This window comes from Malurus melanocephalus, unplaced genomic scaffold (assembly GCF_030028575.1).
Source record: "Malurus melanocephalus ecotype Western Australia unplaced genomic scaffold, MMel_1.1 scaffold_149, whole genome shotgun sequence".
NCBI lineage: Eukaryota > Metazoa > Chordata > Aves > Passeriformes > Maluridae > Malurus > Malurus melanocephalus.
Window position 1 is genome coordinate 1,024,459 of NW_026623381.1, and position 16,604 is coordinate 1,041,062.

Below are 16,604 nucleotides of genomic sequence, written 5' to 3' on the forward strand. Positions count from 1 at the left end.
GGGGCGTGTCCCGGCGGGGAGGCCCCGCCCCCCGCGCGCCGGCGCGGCGGCGCCTTCAAGGCCCGGCCCGTCCGACGTGGCAGCGCCTGCACCGAGCGCGGCCCGGCCCCGCCACCGCCCCGCCCGCCCCGAGCCAGCCCGGGCCCCGCCATGGGCCACAACGACATTATGAACACCGCCGAGGACTTCGCTGACCAGGTGGGTGCCTGCTTGCCTGCCTCCCCCCCACCCCGCGCCCGCCCGCCGGCCTTTGTGCGCCGGGGCCACGCTGAGGGGCCCGGCGGAGCCAGGCCGGGATGGCGGCGGGGTCGCTGCCGCCTCGGGGCCGCGCTGTGGCAGGACGGTGGGTTTATTGAATTATAGAGSTGTGGAGCGGTTTGGGTTGGAAGGGATCCTAATGATCGTCTCGTTTCAACCCCTGCCATGGGCAGGGACACCYTCCACTMTCCCAGGTTGCTCTAAGCTTCGTCCAGCCTTGCCTGGGACATTTCAGGCATGGGGCAACCACAGCTTCTCTGGGCACCCTGTGCCAGGGCCTCGCCACCCTTACGGGGAGGAATTTCTCTGCAATCTCCAACCTAAATTTCCCCTCTTTYGATTTCTACCCATTCTGCTTTACCTTCTCTCTACATGCYCTTGGAAGTAGTCCGTTTCCATCTTTCCTGTAAGTTCCCTTCATTCCCCCTGTAAGTTTCCTCCGAGGGGACCCCGGGCCCAGCTCCCACCGCCGCAGGCCCAGTGGCCGCCTCTGCCCTCGGGTGAGCGCCCGAGCCTCTCGTACAATGAATTCTCTTTGGGGTCAGGGCTTCTCTCAGGAGGAATTAAATGGAAGGAAAGCCGGAGCCGTCCCGGCTGGTGAAGAGGGCACAAAGGGGTGTGGGRAACCGGGGTGAGCTGGCAGGAACGGGAGAGTGACTGGGTTGTCCAACTTGGCAGAGTTAGATGGGATATTAAAGAAAAATTCCTCCCTGTAAGGGTGATGAGGCCCTGGCACAGGTTGCCTACAGAAGCTGTGGCTGCCCCATCMCTGGAAGTGTYCAAGGCCAGGYTGSACRRGGCTTGGAGCAAYCAGGGATAATTGAAGGTTTCCCTGCCCRTGGCAGGGGGTTGGAACAAGATGAGCTTTAGGGTCCTTCCAACCCAGACCATTCTGTGATTTCATGAAATCCATGATCCATGTCTGGAAGCCCAAACTGGCCAGGCTGCTCAGCACTATGGTGCTGTGCTCATGATTGGGGCAAAAGGAAAGCAAACAAGCTGATGTTGTCTTGTAAACCTTCTTACGTTTATTTCAGTGGAAGCCCGAGTGATTTCTCTGTTAAATAGAAGTTTGTGRTCTCTTACAATGTCTGACAACAGGATTATTTTGAGTGTAAGTAGTTGCTCTGCTGGGGATGCTGTTGGAACGATCTTCTCAGTCATGGTGATTCATCTGATTGACAATAAGAGGCAGCATCTAATCATATTCAGCAAATTGGCTGGAAAATCTGATTCTGCCTGGCTCTACAACTGCTGTGATTTAGTGTGAGTTGTGTGGTGCACGATAACACGTCAYAGCTCTGAGGGGGCTGTGCTGCCTCTGTCTTTCACTGATTTCACTGGGAAAACCTGTTCTGCACTTCCTCCCCACCCCCAGATGGAAGAAGGAAAACTTGATTTAGAGACAGAGCTTCTTGTGGTGTGTGGAATATTCAGTTTAAGGGGTGTCTTGATTATCCTGATCGTTCTCTGTTTACCTTGTCCTCTTGCTCCTTTTAGAGGAGAAAGTAAACCATCACTGCARTGTTCACATTACCTGCCAAAATTTGCAGTGCTTGTCCTGACCTTTTTATAACACCTCTCTATTTATTCCTGTGGGGTTATTTCTAGATGTCCTTAACACCCCTTTTTCCCCACTACTGAAAGCTCTTTTGTCCAGCTCAAATGTAGTTTGCCTCCTCCTGGTGTGAGTTTTAAATGGCACAAATTTACTTGTGCTTGGCCACATCCTGTTTAAAGCTCTCTCTTGCCTTTAGCTGCAGAATTTGGAGTTTTGCTACTCTTACCATCAGATTGCAAAACAATTTTATGGTGTTCTGAGTAATAACTCCTGTGATAATTCTGCCTCCAAATAGCTGCCTTGTAGCTCAATCAGACCCTTTCAGGACTGTCTGTGCTGTTCAAGCTCAGTATCACACCAATGTAGGAGTGACTTGCTAAACACTAACCTTTGGTATATATCGTGAAGTTAACACTTGGCATTACTGTTAGTTCTGAGCTGTTAGTTCATCTTGGATTAAAAAAAATACTTGGAACATTTGGACTGAAGTTGTGTTGAAATTCCCCTGGTGGAAGCTGGACAATGCCTGTTCTGGGAGCTGAATGTATTCTCAGTGATGTTCTTGCTTTTTCCACTCCCTGTACTAGTGCTCAGCACATAATGAGTCTTAATTTCTRTAGCATAAAAACCCTGTGGGAGAAYKTTWTAGCTAATTCCATGGCTTAYCAAGAAATCCTGAAGGTCTCTTACAAAAGCAAGAATAATCTATTCCTTAAATTCAAACAGTAAAGCTTAGCTTTTCTCAGATACTGTAATTTCCCTTTGAGTTAGCAAATTATGCCCTAGATGCTAAGATACTGAGCAGTAATAAATGTCTCTTAATCCAGAGGTGAACTAGTGCTCTGTCTTCCAGGCAGCTAAGATTGCCAGACAGCCAGTTGTCAGAGAAAGGGCTTGTCCTACTTCTCCCAAGGCTACGTTCCCTTTTTTTCTCTCACCAGCACTTTGGTCATTGAACTGGGAAGCTGAGCTGGCAGGAAAATATTGAGGATTTCTTTTTTTCTCTTGTTTCAGTTATCTCCATGTTTAGGTTGGGTGAGGAGCAATACTGGAGTTGGGATTGCTGGTGATGGGCTGCYCTGAGCTGGTAGGAATTCCCAAGAACTGCAGTGGAGGAGACACTGTAACACCAGCCCAGTGCTGTTARTGAAATAATTCACATACTGAGTAATTAAGCCCATTTTTAGTAATCTTTGTTAAAATATTACATGGCAATCCCTCCAGTGCAGTCACCATGTACTGAAAATAGCTGTATCTGGGGCCTGCATGGAGTGTTTAGGATTGTCTCTCCTTTGTAATCCCCTCCTAAGAGGGAGCAGATCTCAGGCAACTTTCCTAGTGTCTGTAATAGTCTTTAGGAGTAAATCCTTAGGAATGTGGGTTCCTGGTATTTCTGCTGTTAAAAAAAAAAGATTTATGGACAAAAATGCAGTGAAACTATTGAGTCATTGTACAGGAGTGAGAGGGCTGCAAGGGAGATCCAGACTGGAGAAGTTTATTTAATTTGCCAGGGTAAATGCTGATRTATCTTGTCCAGATAATTCTGACAGAGAATCATAGAATGTTTTGGGTTGCAAGGATCATAAAGCTCTTTTCATCCCACCCCCCGCCATGGGCAGGGACACCTTCCACTATCCCAGGCTGCTCCAAGCACTGTCCAGTCTGGCCTTGGACTCTTACAGGGACAGGGCAACCTGTGTCAGGGCCTCACCACCCTCACAGGAAATAATTTCTTCCTGATATTTTACTTACATTTCCCCTTCTTCAGTTTCAACCTCTTATTCCTTGTCCTCAATGTCCTATTTTTCAGAAAATGGAAGGGAGAAGAAAATATTTCATTGTTAGTCTGAGCTTTATGTGTGTTATATTAAAAAACCTAAATTTGAAAATGTTCTCTAGAACTTTGTCATGGCAGAGCACTGATTGTTTGTCATTGCAAGCCAAATAGTCTGCTCTGGTTAGGCTGGGGAAAAATCTTCCAGTGAGGAGTGATAGTAAAATGCAGTAAATTACTAAAATTACCATTTTAAAGGTTTCATTAATAAATAGCCTTTTGGAAAAGGGATTTGGTATAAAGCACACTTCAGAAGGAAAAAGCATTGAGAAATCTTCCTGCAATTAAAAACCTCATTAATATCTTGGCAATGCTCTAGTGGGTCAGAGCCCTCTTCCTGCCTTTGGAAATAAATGGGAAAGCTTGTTCCTAGTTTTTATAGTACTTTGTAGGCATTGAGTTAATGAATGTGATTGGTGTTGCTRTGATTTTGGGGTAGGATCTCTTTAAGTGAATATATCCAGGTCAATGAAAATAAGTGATTTTGCTCTCCACCATTGGACTGAGCATCCACTTTCAGGAAAGATCAGTGATGTCCCAGGCTCCTGGAGGTATCTGTTCTCCCAGAACCAAGCAGTCCCTTAAAAGTATACAAGATATTTGGGTTATGCCTTATGAGAAGCTCTAGGCGGATAATGCTGTGCAGCTCAGGAGAGTTTCTGTGTAGATGAGCAGTGTCCTGCTCCTCACCATGATCAGAACTTCCCTGATCCAAGAATACGAGTGTGCACACACARAAAAGGCTTCTGTGCTTGGGCAGAMCATACCTGCAAAAATTCCCAACTCATRCCCTTGTATTGCTGTTAAAATATCTGTAATTGTACCATGCTATATACACTTTTATCAAAACAGAGTGGACTTTCAGCAGAATTGAAACTGTTGAAGGTGGGGTCGAAATGAATCACTTTATTACCTCTCTTTTGGTCAGGCCTTTATGGGTTTGAATATTTCAATCCTCCTTTAGAAAAACATGGGGTTGAGCAGTGCTTTAAGGGATCCCTGGATCTTCTTGTACATCTTTGCTTGTTAAACTTAAAGGAGCATTTAAATCTATCTTTGCCTTTCTAATCCCATTAGAGGGGGAAGTGGCAACACAAAGCCCCCCTGGCATATGTCAGTGACTTGGCTGCCAACACAGAACCAGCTGTTCTTCTTTAAAATAGTTTTATTTAACATTCTCTTGTCTTTCCTCACGAAGTCACACCTCTGCCAAGGAGACAGGACATGTGGAGAGCAATTGATGCAAAGCCCAGAGCAGAAAAATCCATGCAGTTATTTGATGTCGTGAGTTAATGCTGCCATCTCCATCAGTCCCAGAAGTCTGGATTTGGGTGTGTTGTGCTCAGTGCAGGGTGTGTTTCAAGTGCCATTTCTTAGCTGCAGATATTGAACTGCAGCCACCAAGTTTCCCGTGTGTGCCACGTTATCTGTGTCAATCTTAAAGGAAGTGGGCTCAGAGTGCAGCTTTTGAGCCACACTGTGCTGCTGCTGTGCAGGGACAAAGCCACGGTGACTGGTACTATTTATTCAGTCCCACTGCTGGAACTCCCATGTTTCTTGTCATTTATTCCATCCTTAGTTAAATTACTTGAGCAATTTTCTAATTGTGAAATCACTTGGTGCCTGTTACATTCTCTTCCTGCAGTTGTRGTGTAGTTGTTCTCTTCCTCTCTCTCTGGATCTCCTGGTTCCTTTGGCTTGGATTTTTGTTCCCACAGGCTGTTTCTGAAGCTTATTTGAGCTTGCTGTGTACAGGGGGTTCAACTTGAGTGCAGCTGSAGGAGCTGTGGGTGTCCAGGGATGTTGTGTGTGCCATGAGGTTGCTTAGCACTGGAGCTGCCGTAAGCTGCAGCCTCTCTGACTTGTCTGGAGCCCATTGGATGTGTGCTCGTGGTTAATGGGCAGTGTTAAATTCACTCTGTATGCCAAGAGAACAGGTAAATGTTAAATGTCTTCTTGGATCTTTCACCTGTGCTGTTCATGGTTGGTTGGTTCCAGGGAAGGGGAGGATGAGATCAGCTCCCATGACCCAYTTCAGAATAGCAAAGATGAGGCCTGGAGAAAGATAGTCTCTAATATTTGTTGGGTTTTTTTCAGCCTTTCCACAGCACTGTTTTGTTGGGTTTTTTTTTTTCCTTTCCTTACAGATTCCCAGCACTTGTCTTCTTTCATATCTTCCTAGACCAAAGTTGCTTGTTCTGTATCTTACTAACGTTTGTAAGAATTTTATTCTTAGTATTCCTCAGCAAGTTTCCTTGACCTTAGAATGAAACCTAGGAGGGAGGAATGTCTCATTCAGTGAGTGACAAAGATCAGAAATTCTCTTCTGACTCATTCATCCAACTGTTGACATGGCTTAAAAAAGCTTKAAGTGGCAGCCTGGAGGCAGAGTACAGCTGCACTTAAAAAACACTTGATTGAGGTGAATTTTGACCCTTAGACTCTGGATATTGGCAGTACAACAGTGCAGTTTGTTCCAATATTAACTATTTAATTGACTATTAAGCATGTTTGCTGATTTTTTTTTCTTGTGATAATCTGCAGTTGCACAGTGAGCTAGGYTTGTCATTTGTGTAGCCTTTACTATTGACTGATTGCTTCTGGCAGGAATAAACTGTCAGAAATGGCTTTTGTCTCCTTCCTGGTGGAATTTTCAATTAAGTAAATAGCCAGTGCTGCCTAGAAAATGGATTGACAGTTAAATACTTGTCCTAACCCAGAGRCAGTAAGTTTCCCAGTGCACCCCACAGCCCTTTGGAACATGATCCTCTAGATTCTTTTTGGCAATTCTGTATTTGTTCCTTTAATTCTTTTAATTGCAGAGCAAACTGACCCAGGAGGCTGCAGGATGAAGGGGGATACATCTTGGGGCCCAGATTCATCTTGCATTCCCAAAAACCAAAGCTGAGCATCTGTTGCATGATGATATAATTTCCTTTTAACTACTGCACTGAACTATAAACGTCTGTTTTCTTTTTGCAGAGGAAGCTCCTTTTAATGGAAGTAAAAACCTGCCTAGACAATAGAGGGTGCAATTCCMTGCAGTGGTTAGGTAGATCTAAGATGTGCTGCTATTCAAGTACATGTGCTTTGCACTGTTTTTCTGAGCTGCTGGAGGGAARAAGCCTGGCAGAAAGTTTAGTGATGTTTTTTTTAATTTGTACAGAATTTGTCTTCTATCAGCCTGGCTCCCAGAATCTGGGTTGTTGTAGGCTGGTGAGTGCCTGAGCATGTGGGTGGGAGCAGGATTGCCCTTTCAGCTCCAGGCTATCTGATAGTCAAGCTGTAACATGAAACCCTGAGATAGAGAAACTAAAACCAAGGTCAGCCTTCATTAGTGAGAGCTCCATCAAAGTCCAGTTCCTGTTACACAGAAATGTGCTGCTGGATTCTGCTTTTTTCCAAGTCCTAGTCCAATGGAGAATGACAACAGGTTTCCCTCGCTGTTCCCAGTGGGTGAAGAAGCATTTCATTAAATCCAAGTCCCAGTTTCTCTCTAGCTGTTGGTGACCCTGAGTGCATGAGAAGTGCTGAGCTCAGGGCCTGCAGAGAGMAGGGCTCTGTTATCTCTGCAGTATCCCTTTTCCTGCCTTCCCTGCTAATGCCCTGTGTGCCCCTGCAGTTCCTGAGGGTGACGAAGCAGTACCTTCCCCACGTGGCCCGGCTGTGCCTGATCAGCACCTTCCTGGAGGATGGCATCCGCATGTGGTTCCAGTGGAGTGAACAGAGGGATTACATCGATAGCACGTGGAACTGTGGCTACTTCCTGGCCTCCATCTTTGTGCTCCTAAACCTCTTTGGGCAGCTGAGTAAGTGGCTCCGGGGCTGTTSAGGTGCATGGCAGAGCACTCCAGTGTGGCTGCAGCCTGGCTCATGCAGGCTCTGTGAATCATGGAAGCGTGGGATGCCTCACTGATTTCCCAATAGCCCCTGACAGCTCAGAACTGATAGTACTACATGGGCTGAATGAAAAGAACTCCTAATTGACCTGCTTCAGCCTTTCCTGGAAGCAGTCAGAGAGAGTTTATTATGACACACTGCCTCTGAGTCAGAGATGCCAACAATCCATCAGGACAATCTGGTTTCAGTTGTGTACATGCATCCATAAATRCAAGCCACACCCAGAGTTCTCCAAATTAAATACTCCTGTTGTCCAAAACGGGGCAATGTTGAGATTTTCTCAGCCTCCTGTTTTTATGGGCTTTCACCTCAATGGCAAAGTCTTACCCTGGAGTGGGTGCACTTAAGCCTGAGTGAGGTACTTGTGTCTGAGATTTTTCCAAAGCCCAGGAATCAAAATAAACCCAGGAAAGGAGTGCTSTGCTGTATGTGTGCTGGGTGGGCCCAGGGTATCAGAAATGGGGAGAGGTAAAATCCTTTTCTGTTTATATGATGTCCCTCATTTACTGTTCTTGATTGCAAATTACTTATGTCCAGATTCAGATTTTTTTGCCCTCAGTATTTTGTGTAGAGGATTATCTTAATTTACTGTAGTTGCTAGTCCTCATGTCAAAGTGACAAAGGMTGTCAGTGCTTTCTGATGGAAGACTTGAGAAAGGTTTTAGGCTTTATCCTTTTAAGGAAGAAGAATACATCATGATGGCCCTAACAAAAATCTCATGAAAAAAAAAACCAAACCAACCAAAAAAAAGGGAAATCCAAGTTAGCATTCCTGCAGCAGCTTTTCCAAGCATAACTGTGTTCAATTTTTCCAACTCAGGTGGCTGTATCCTGGTGCTGAGTAGGAACTTTGTGCAATATGCCTGCTTTGGACTGTTTGGAATTATAGCATTACAGGTAGGAGGCTTAAGTCTGCAAACCTTCTAAACTGTGCCTTTCCAAGCTCTGTGAGCCCCAGTACTACCAATGTGTTTAAATATAACTTGCATCCCTGRAATTTTTCTCCACCCTGGCCCAGTGCCAGTCCTTGATGGCATTGAACTATTTTGCTGCTTCTGTTCTCCTGATGTGCCCAATAGATGTAATTGCAATTAGTCAGCTTGGAGACATTCATTCAATACTTGACCTTGACCAATTTAGCAGAAGTAACTGGCAATTTACCTGTGTGGCAGTTAATGAGCCAAATGTGGAACTTGCTTTGGCCTTCAGCTGTGCCCCCATCACAAAGGATCCTAGCTAGTAGCATCCTTCCTCTACAAAAACAGGGAATTTGGGGGGGCCTAAAGCACAAATCAAATTCTGGCTTCCATTCCCTATTTTACACAGACTTGGTGGACCACAATGATGTAACCTACCTTGTTTCCCTGACTGTATTGTGTTTATAATTGAATTCTGCTATGGCTGATACAGACTTGAGATTGTAACAGAAATTCAGAACTTCAATGTCATTTATATGGTATTTTAACCTGTTTTATTCTTTGCCTAGACTATTGCATACAGCATTCTATGGGACCTGAAGTTCCTGATGAGGTATGCYTGCTTCTGGAAGTTTTTATAGAAACAGAATGAAAACTGACACTTGGTGACAAAGAAAATTATATTTTTCATAGTATTTACTAGAAAGATTTTACAAGTGATGCATTTACGAGAAATGACAGCACTTGGAAAATCAGAAGAGTCTGTGTTAAACTGTAGACAGCAGGCTCAGGAAGGGAAAGACTAATCCTAACCCACTAGGATCCAAGTGCTTCTGCTGCTAACCTTGCTGAGAGCTCAACCTASTGTCTGCACTGGATCAGAGTTGCTTTTATTTCTAAATGGCTAAAATAGCAACTCTGCTTCTGCATGACTGAAGCCATTTTCTGAGAAAATTACAGCATGTGGYCACTGCAGTGGTTTCTGGGATTTTAAACCTGTTAACACCTTCCCTAAGGAGTAGACTCTTAAACGTGAGCTTTCCTGTCAGGTCCTGGGTGATGGTTTGCCTTTCCACCCCTCTGAGAGAAGAACAGTACAAGAGCTGTACTTAAGTAAGCTGGGCTTACTACAGCCCTGTCAATGTGTAACTTTTTAGCAGCACTGCTGCTCTGTTTTCTCAGAGCAACCTCTGAACTACTTTGGCATATATGGCTGAACCTGAGATACAGAGTAACTTTAACACAACTAAATTCACACAGCCACTGAAGCAACTGTGGATGCTGGACTGCCCTGGCAAATCCTTGGTGTGCTCAGTGCTGCTGGGACTGGGAAGTCTAACACAGACCAGCACATCCCACGGTGCAGAGCAARTCACTCCTCACTCACACATAGATTCATACTGAAACTGTCAAATTAGACTTAACAGATACAGACCAGTGCAAGCTGTACTAAACTGCTTTTTTCTTTTTTCTTCCCCACTTGTGTAGGAATCTTGCCCTTGGGGGAGGCTTGCTGCTGCTTCTGGCTGAGTCCCGCTCGGAGGGGAAGAGCATGTTTGCTGGTGTCCCCACCATGAGGGAGAGCTCCCCAAAGCAGTACATGCAGCTGGGGGGGCGTGTGCTGCTCGTCCTCATGTTCATGACAYTGCTACACTTTGATATGAACTTCTTTTCTGTAAGTACCCCAGTGTTAAAGTGTCTGTGCCACAATAACTGAACTTAGCCAAGCTCTGCTCTGATATTGGTGTATCTGTTTAAGAACCATGTTAAGTTCATGGCTTTTTTTYCCTCACAGATTCTGCAGAACATTGTGGGCACAGCCCTGATTATCTTGGTGGCAATTGGCTTCAAGACTAAGCTGGCTGCCTTGACTCTGGTCATCTGGCTGTTTGGCATCAACATCTACTTCAATGCCTTCTGGACCATCCCAGCCTACAAGCCCATGCACGACTTCCTCAAATACGACTTCTTCCAGACCATGTCTGTCATTGGAGGGCTCCTCCTCGTGGTTGCACTGGGTCCCGGTGGAGTCTCCATGGATGAGAAGAAAAAAGAGTGGTAACAGGAATAGCAACACTTCTTGGGACATAYTGTACTAAGTCCAGAACTGATTCTCTATGGATTCAACAAAAACTGCCAGCATTTTACACGTACATGCCCCCTTCCTATAAAAGGCACAGATGTTTTGAATTTGATTTACTGTGGCACCAGTAATACAATAGATAAAACCCTATTTCTTCAAGGAATGTTGCCTAGGCTTATTCTAACTTCCTAGATTTGGAACTAACCCAAGGAACCTGCATTTTGCTGATGTTTCAGTGAATTGCAGTAGAACAGTTGCTGTCTGGAATGTCAGCAATGTCTTAAAATTTGCAGAAAGGTGAGCAGATACAGCTGGGTCATTCAGTGTGCTGTTGGATTGTAGCTATAACTTAAAAAGTGGATTCCCTTTCTTGTCCCCATCAAAACTGTTTTGTGAMTAAGGAGTTCCATTGCTGGTTATAGCATTGCTTGTCAAGGTGGAAAGCAGCATCAAAGAAAACCCAAAAAATCACTATTATTTTGCTGCTCAGAGGCCTGTAATTCCTTTTTATTTRACAGGGAGAGGTCTTTCCTGCTGCTGAACAGAAGGCAAAAGGAAAACCCTGAAAGTAGTTGTACCCCTTTCTGGGTAAGAAAAGGGMGAGGGTTTTCTAACATGTCCCAGTTTTGCCCTTGAGGGGTACAAGGGAGAATCCTATATTGTTAATCATGAGTCCTSTATGGCTAATCAGTTTCAAAGGAAGTGGGGGAGATTATCCTGAAGAGGCAGAATGTTAGATTCTGTGAAAATTCTGTGCCAAAAGAATTCTTTATTCTACATTCTTTCCCCAAAGTTGCCCTTCCTGAATTCCCAAGAAGGGAGCCAAGTTGTGCTGCAGGTTCCATAATAAAAGCTCCTTTCTGCTCTTAACCAGCTTCCATCCATATATGMCCCAAATTCATATTTGAATTGCAGGTTATTGGTGAAAATGTCTTGAGAATTACAGAAGCTCCCCTTTTCTGTGCACTCAGTACTTGCCAGATGAGAGCAGTCAATCTCCTAATCTGTAGTCTTTGCTTCTTAGATTCACTTCTGTCACTCTCTTGGCTGTAAAAGTCCCAGCTGACTGAAGAGCTGGGGTGCTGAGCTCTCCAGGACAGCCCCTCCTCTGCCACTTCAGAGCACCCTGAGCTGTGCAGGGAGGAAATGTGGAARTGGCCCCCATTCCCAACTCTACAAACGGTTATAGCTGAGGAATGCGAGTGCAAAGCCTGGGCAGTGGAGAAGCAGCCAGGGATGGACCTTCCACAGGAGGAACTCGTGAGGGTGAGGAGAGGAAGGCCCTGTTTGGCCTCTCAGTGCCAYGACCTCTGTGCCATGACCATGCTTAGTGCTGCTCAGAGGAGGTGTTTTGTCCTCTCTTAGTCAACTAGGTGTGAACCTATTTCACTAGATKGTGGAAGAATTCTAGACAGCATGAGCCCTACCAACTTCCTACCATTACACTGATTCCTTGCACTGTTGTCTCCCCTGAGGAAGATGCTCAGCTCTTTGTTCAAGGAGRAATTCAGCTGAACATCTCCAGTGGGAGCTGTTTCCCAGGGTCTCCTGATAAGGACACTCGCCTGGACAGTTCAGTTAAATGGTTACTTTTTCAGAGAGAAAACTGGGCTGAAAGAACTAATGAAAACCAGAAGAGCACTGTTGAATGTTCAGCCGGTGATTTCAGCATCTTAGGGGGATAATAGCCTCTGTAAGGRTAAGATGTGCTGCTGCTGGAGGAAGCCAGTTGATATCCCAGAATAGTTAGGGTTGGAAGGGACCTCTGGAGATCATCTAGTCCAACCCCCATGTCCATATTGGTGGAAGGGGAATTCAGCATTAAGGTCAGGTCACTGATGGCTTTCTTTTCAAGGAAGTTTTGCAAGACAAGTCTTCACCTCAAGTGTTCCCTATGCCTGACTCTTCCTAACTAAACAAACTGGTTCTTTCAGTTCTGGATCTGCAGCACAGGAGGCTTTTACTGTTTCACTGCAGGTCTTAAAACGGTTCTAGACAAATCAAGGCAGCCMCTCAGATACCTGAACTGCTGTTGATGTTCATAGTATTTATAAATGACAGAAACTACTCCTGCAAGTAGCCCCTTAAGTTGTCTTTCTCACCTTGTGTCCTAAGGAGCTGGATGACAGACTAGTCTGAAATACTGACCAGTTTCCTCTGTGAAAATCAAATCCCCTTTCCAACAACAGACCCTAGAAAAGGAACTGATGCTGTCCCCTGCAGCAGGAATACTTCAGTATTCCAGGGGCAGTTAGGTGGAGGGCATTATCAGATACTTTGAGGCAGCACAATGTGCAGACTTACTAACTGTGAGTCCTGATGCAGAAGATTCTGGTTTTCTACAAACACTGCTGTACTTGTGCATCTCCCAGAATTACAGTGACCTCTCCCCGTGGCTGAGAAGCTCTCACAAGCAGGATGTCAGCTACCAATTGGCTCTGCAAAGTGTTCTGGAATTCATTCTGAATATATTTTTGCTTTCTATGTGGAAAAAAAAAAAAGAAGTATAAATTCTCATTTTATGCTGTATTTTGTACCTTAGTTGTGTTTGAAAATGTTTTGATTTTTGAAAACAATCAAAATAAAACAATGGCATCTTTGTATCCACTTGGCGTGTGTGGCTGGTGATGCTCCACTGYTGAGCTGCTGTGCTTTCCTGCCTACCAAAAACCAGCTTTCTGTAAAAAACTGAGCTGTCTGGACTTGACTGCAGCAAACATCCTCCCCCTGATGTGGGGCTAGCTTGTAGCTCTTTGAATACAGCTTAAACCAACCCCGTTATTCCCCTCCATACCTGCAGCAGTTAACTGGAATGGGCAAACACTTTAGTTGTGTGCTCCCACAGGAATTGTTACACAACAGGCTTCAGGCCATGTATTTATCATAAAATTTATTTCCCATTGGCTGCTTTCTTGAAGTTTTTGGGTTTTCGATGATGGCTCTTAAATTTCTTCTTTAAAGGGCCTGTCTGTTTCTGTAGAGAGAAAAAGTTAATCAGCTTATTTCAGACATCCAACTTAAGGCTTGCCTGAGACAGCTTAAAGACAAACTGAGTTTGATCTCCTTCAGCAGCCAGTACGAGCCCAGCTCTGCTCAGTGCCAGGATCCTGCAGCTCAGCAGCCCTTTCTGATGTTTTCATTAGGCAAAAACAGTGACAAAGTTGTTGTAGCAATGAATGCAAATTTTATCCAGCCTTAACTGTCTAGTTTGACACATTTAAAAAGTAAGGCAGTGCCTTRAAAGTGGCAGAAAAATGGTCTAGAGGGACTCTGTCATTGCAAAAGGATTGARTTTGTGCTTATGTAGTGGGAGGACAATTACAGAACTCACAAGACACATATCAGCTTTCCTTCTGAGATAGTGTGGGGCAGGATCCCACCAAAGATGAGCTGTTTGTACAGGCAGGAACATCCCTCACAACCGCAGCCAGGATAAATATTGCCTGGCAGGAATTCACACCTCAGGATGCAAGTCACTGTCTGGCACAGAGGGGAAAGTCTATTCYGAACAGCTTTGCACCTTCTGCTGGTTCCCAGACAGGAATAGCTGGAACACCTACGGGATGGGATCCCAGCTCCACACTCCMCTGCTGCTGCAGGCAGAGGGATGACTCCCACCTTTCCTCTCTTGGTGCCAACTGTTCTGCTGACATCGTTCCTTCCCCCGTGCACTCCGTTCGCATCTCCGTTCTGCTTGGCCCCATCATCCTCGCTGTCTGTCATGAAGTCATCACTGCCCTTTGTGGTCTCTGAAGCTGATGGTTTTTTTTCTGGGAAGAGTGCAGCTAAAACACAAAGATTGAGCTCAGAATCAGCTCCCTGTTCACACAGGCTCTGCCTCCCCTGACTTTAAAGATGATGTCCAAGCCGTTTCCAGTCACCAGGCATACATAAATCACAGCTGAAATACTTGGGAAATAAAAACACWGGTGTTTGACTGGAAATGTGCCTTGGTGCTCTTACTAGTCCCATTCTGGGAACTTCAGCACAGATGGTGCCGTGTGTTACACCCCTGCTCCTGCAGCAAGATGGGTTTGCACCTCCAGATCTAAGTCATCAGAGGCCTGACCACCTTCTGTCAGACTCAGACTTGCTGACAAACAAGGAAAGTGGASATTCCTAAAGCAACAAATCCCAGTGGATCTTGTATCCCTTCCCTCACACCTTGACTTTTCCAACTGCTTATTACGTAGTAACTGCTATATATTATTTGTGATGGTAAGCTTTTCCAAAACCCAAGGATTCYCAACTGGATGAAGTCTGGCACACAAGCAGCAGGCAGCAATTTAAACAAACCATGACACAATTAGCCAACCAAGTCCCTTCAGGACACAGATGAAACCAAGGTTCTCACTCACGTGGGTACAGATCACTCATGCTGTCGTCTGTCTCCTCTCCATCCTCATCACTGGAGTTGGGCTCCCAGAACTCCTCTTTCCTGTGAGGCTGCCTGCTCCCGTTGGTTTGGTCCTTGGGGTGCTGTGCYCGCTGCTTCTTCTGCCTCAGGCAGGCAGGGACATACTCCACTCCTTCCTTCTGGCATTCCTCATCTAAGAGTGAGGGTCAGACAGCACTGATCAGCTCCCAGTCCCTGAGTCCTCCCATCCCCAGCTCAAGCTTGTAGGAAATGCAACTCAAAACTCCAGCACACTCCAACCCCAATATACATCCATATAATCTACAGCATTTTGGATCAGGGAAGACATTAACACACTGCTGGACACATGAATCACCCTCTCTGGGGGAGTTTTAGAACTTAGCCTCTCAAGGAAGGATGTTCCAAGGTATTTTCCAGAGGCCAACTGCTCCCCATATCTGAGATCTTCCTTCCTAACTGAGGAGGACACATAGTAACACATTGCTGTCAATTTGAAGAAAACTGCCCCCTTCACTTCCAGTGATCCACTAGAATCTCAGGAGAAAAAAAAAAAACTGTTGCAGGGTTACAGCTTCAGAGAAGCTACTTACATGTTTTCAGGGCCTTYTGGTAGCGCTTCCCTTGGACATGACGCAGGACATGCTCTGGMAGCTTGTTGATGTGTCTGAGGGTCAGCTTGCAGAACAGCTGGTGCCTGACAGAAARAGCCAGCAGCAGAGTTAAAGTGTGCTATGACTTCATAACATTTCACTTACAAGCACTGTAAGTTGCTCAAAGTTGATAAATAYTTTATAAAGCCTTTCCCAGTCTCTCCATACGCATAAAGACTTAAGAACTTTATACAACCCAACCACTTTATGTCTGAAATAGAACAAAATGCAAAGCATAACACACGGGAGGAAGAATACATACAAATTCTTTGTGCTGGGCACTATGTGGGGCTCGAATGTGCCATAGTCGAACTCTTTGGCTGTCTTTATGAGCCGCTGGTACTTCTTTCCACTGGTGTAAGCCTGCAGCTCCGACAGGCGACACGGCAGCTCATGTCCYGTCAGCTTGCATCTCACCTGAAAAAAAACGTTCACGGTCAGGAAACCCAGGGRTTTATCGGGTTTACCCCTCAGAAGCAATTCGKTTGGAAAAGACCTCTGAAATCATCGAGYCCAACCGATGACCGACCCCTGCTTTGTCAACCAGCCCGTGTCACTGAGTGCCACTCCAGCTGTTCWSCAGGGATGGGGATTCCACAACCTCCCTGGGCAGCCCCTTCYGATGTCTAATCACSCTTCCCATATCCATGSYAGGGCTGAGRARGGCMGGACACACCAGAGYCCTGCTCCCCGGCCTTCCAGCGCTGCACAAACCCGTGCGGCAGAGCTCGTTGTGGCCGAGCCCATGGGGTACAGCGTGGCCCCATCCCCATCACGGCCCCTCAGGGAGGCGGCCGCATCCCCCCAGCACCCTCAGGGAGGCGGCCGCATCCCCCCAGCACCCTCAGGGCTCTCCCCAGCCCTTCCCCGGCCGCACCTTGCCCGGCCCCGCGGGGCTGAGCAGCGGGTGCTGCCTCAGGAACAGCCGCTCCGCCTCGGGCACGGCCGCGCAACCGCCGGGGCCCGGCKCCGCCATCGTGAGGGGCAGGRCAGGGCAGGGCGGTGTTTCCCGTTCCGGGCCGG

At 46.1% G+C, this 16,604-nt stretch overlaps 2 protein-coding genes across 3 annotated transcripts; one reads left to right on the plus strand and one right to left on the minus strand.

Moving 5' to 3' along the window:
• Nucleotides 1-49: 49 nt before the first annotated feature.
• Nucleotides 50-10,532, plus strand: SURF4 (surfeit 4). Of its 2 annotated transcripts, XM_057371554.1 has the most exons (7): nt 51-198; nt 1,296-1,372; nt 7,276-7,462; nt 8,374-8,450; nt 9,040-9,083; nt 9,959-10,145; nt 10,266-10,532. In XM_057371554.1, exons 2-7 carry the CDS (start codon nt 1,346-1,348, stop codon nt 10,530-10,532), a joined length of 789 nt encoding a protein of 262 aa, XP_057227537.1. In that variant the 5' UTR covers nt 51-198; nt 1,296-1,345. The 2 variants fall into 2 exon arrangements, with proteins under 2 accessions (XP_057227536.1, XP_057227537.1); XM_057371553.1 differs by lacking the exon at nt 1,296-1,372 and having other exon boundaries at nt 50-198.
• SURF2 (surfeit 2) lies at nt 10,266-16,569 on the minus strand. The gene is made up of 6 exons (XM_057371556.1): nt 16,459-16,569; nt 15,844-15,998; nt 15,522-15,625; nt 14,912-15,103; nt 14,172-14,338; nt 10,266-13,527 (listed from the first exon to the last, which is right to left on the minus strand). Exons 1-6 carry the CDS (start codon nt 16,555-16,557, stop codon nt 13,444-13,446), a joined length of 801 nt encoding a protein of 266 aa, XP_057227539.1. The 5' UTR covers nt 16,558-16,569; the 3' UTR covers nt 10,266-13,443.
• Nucleotides 16,570-16,604: the final 35 nt, after the last annotated feature.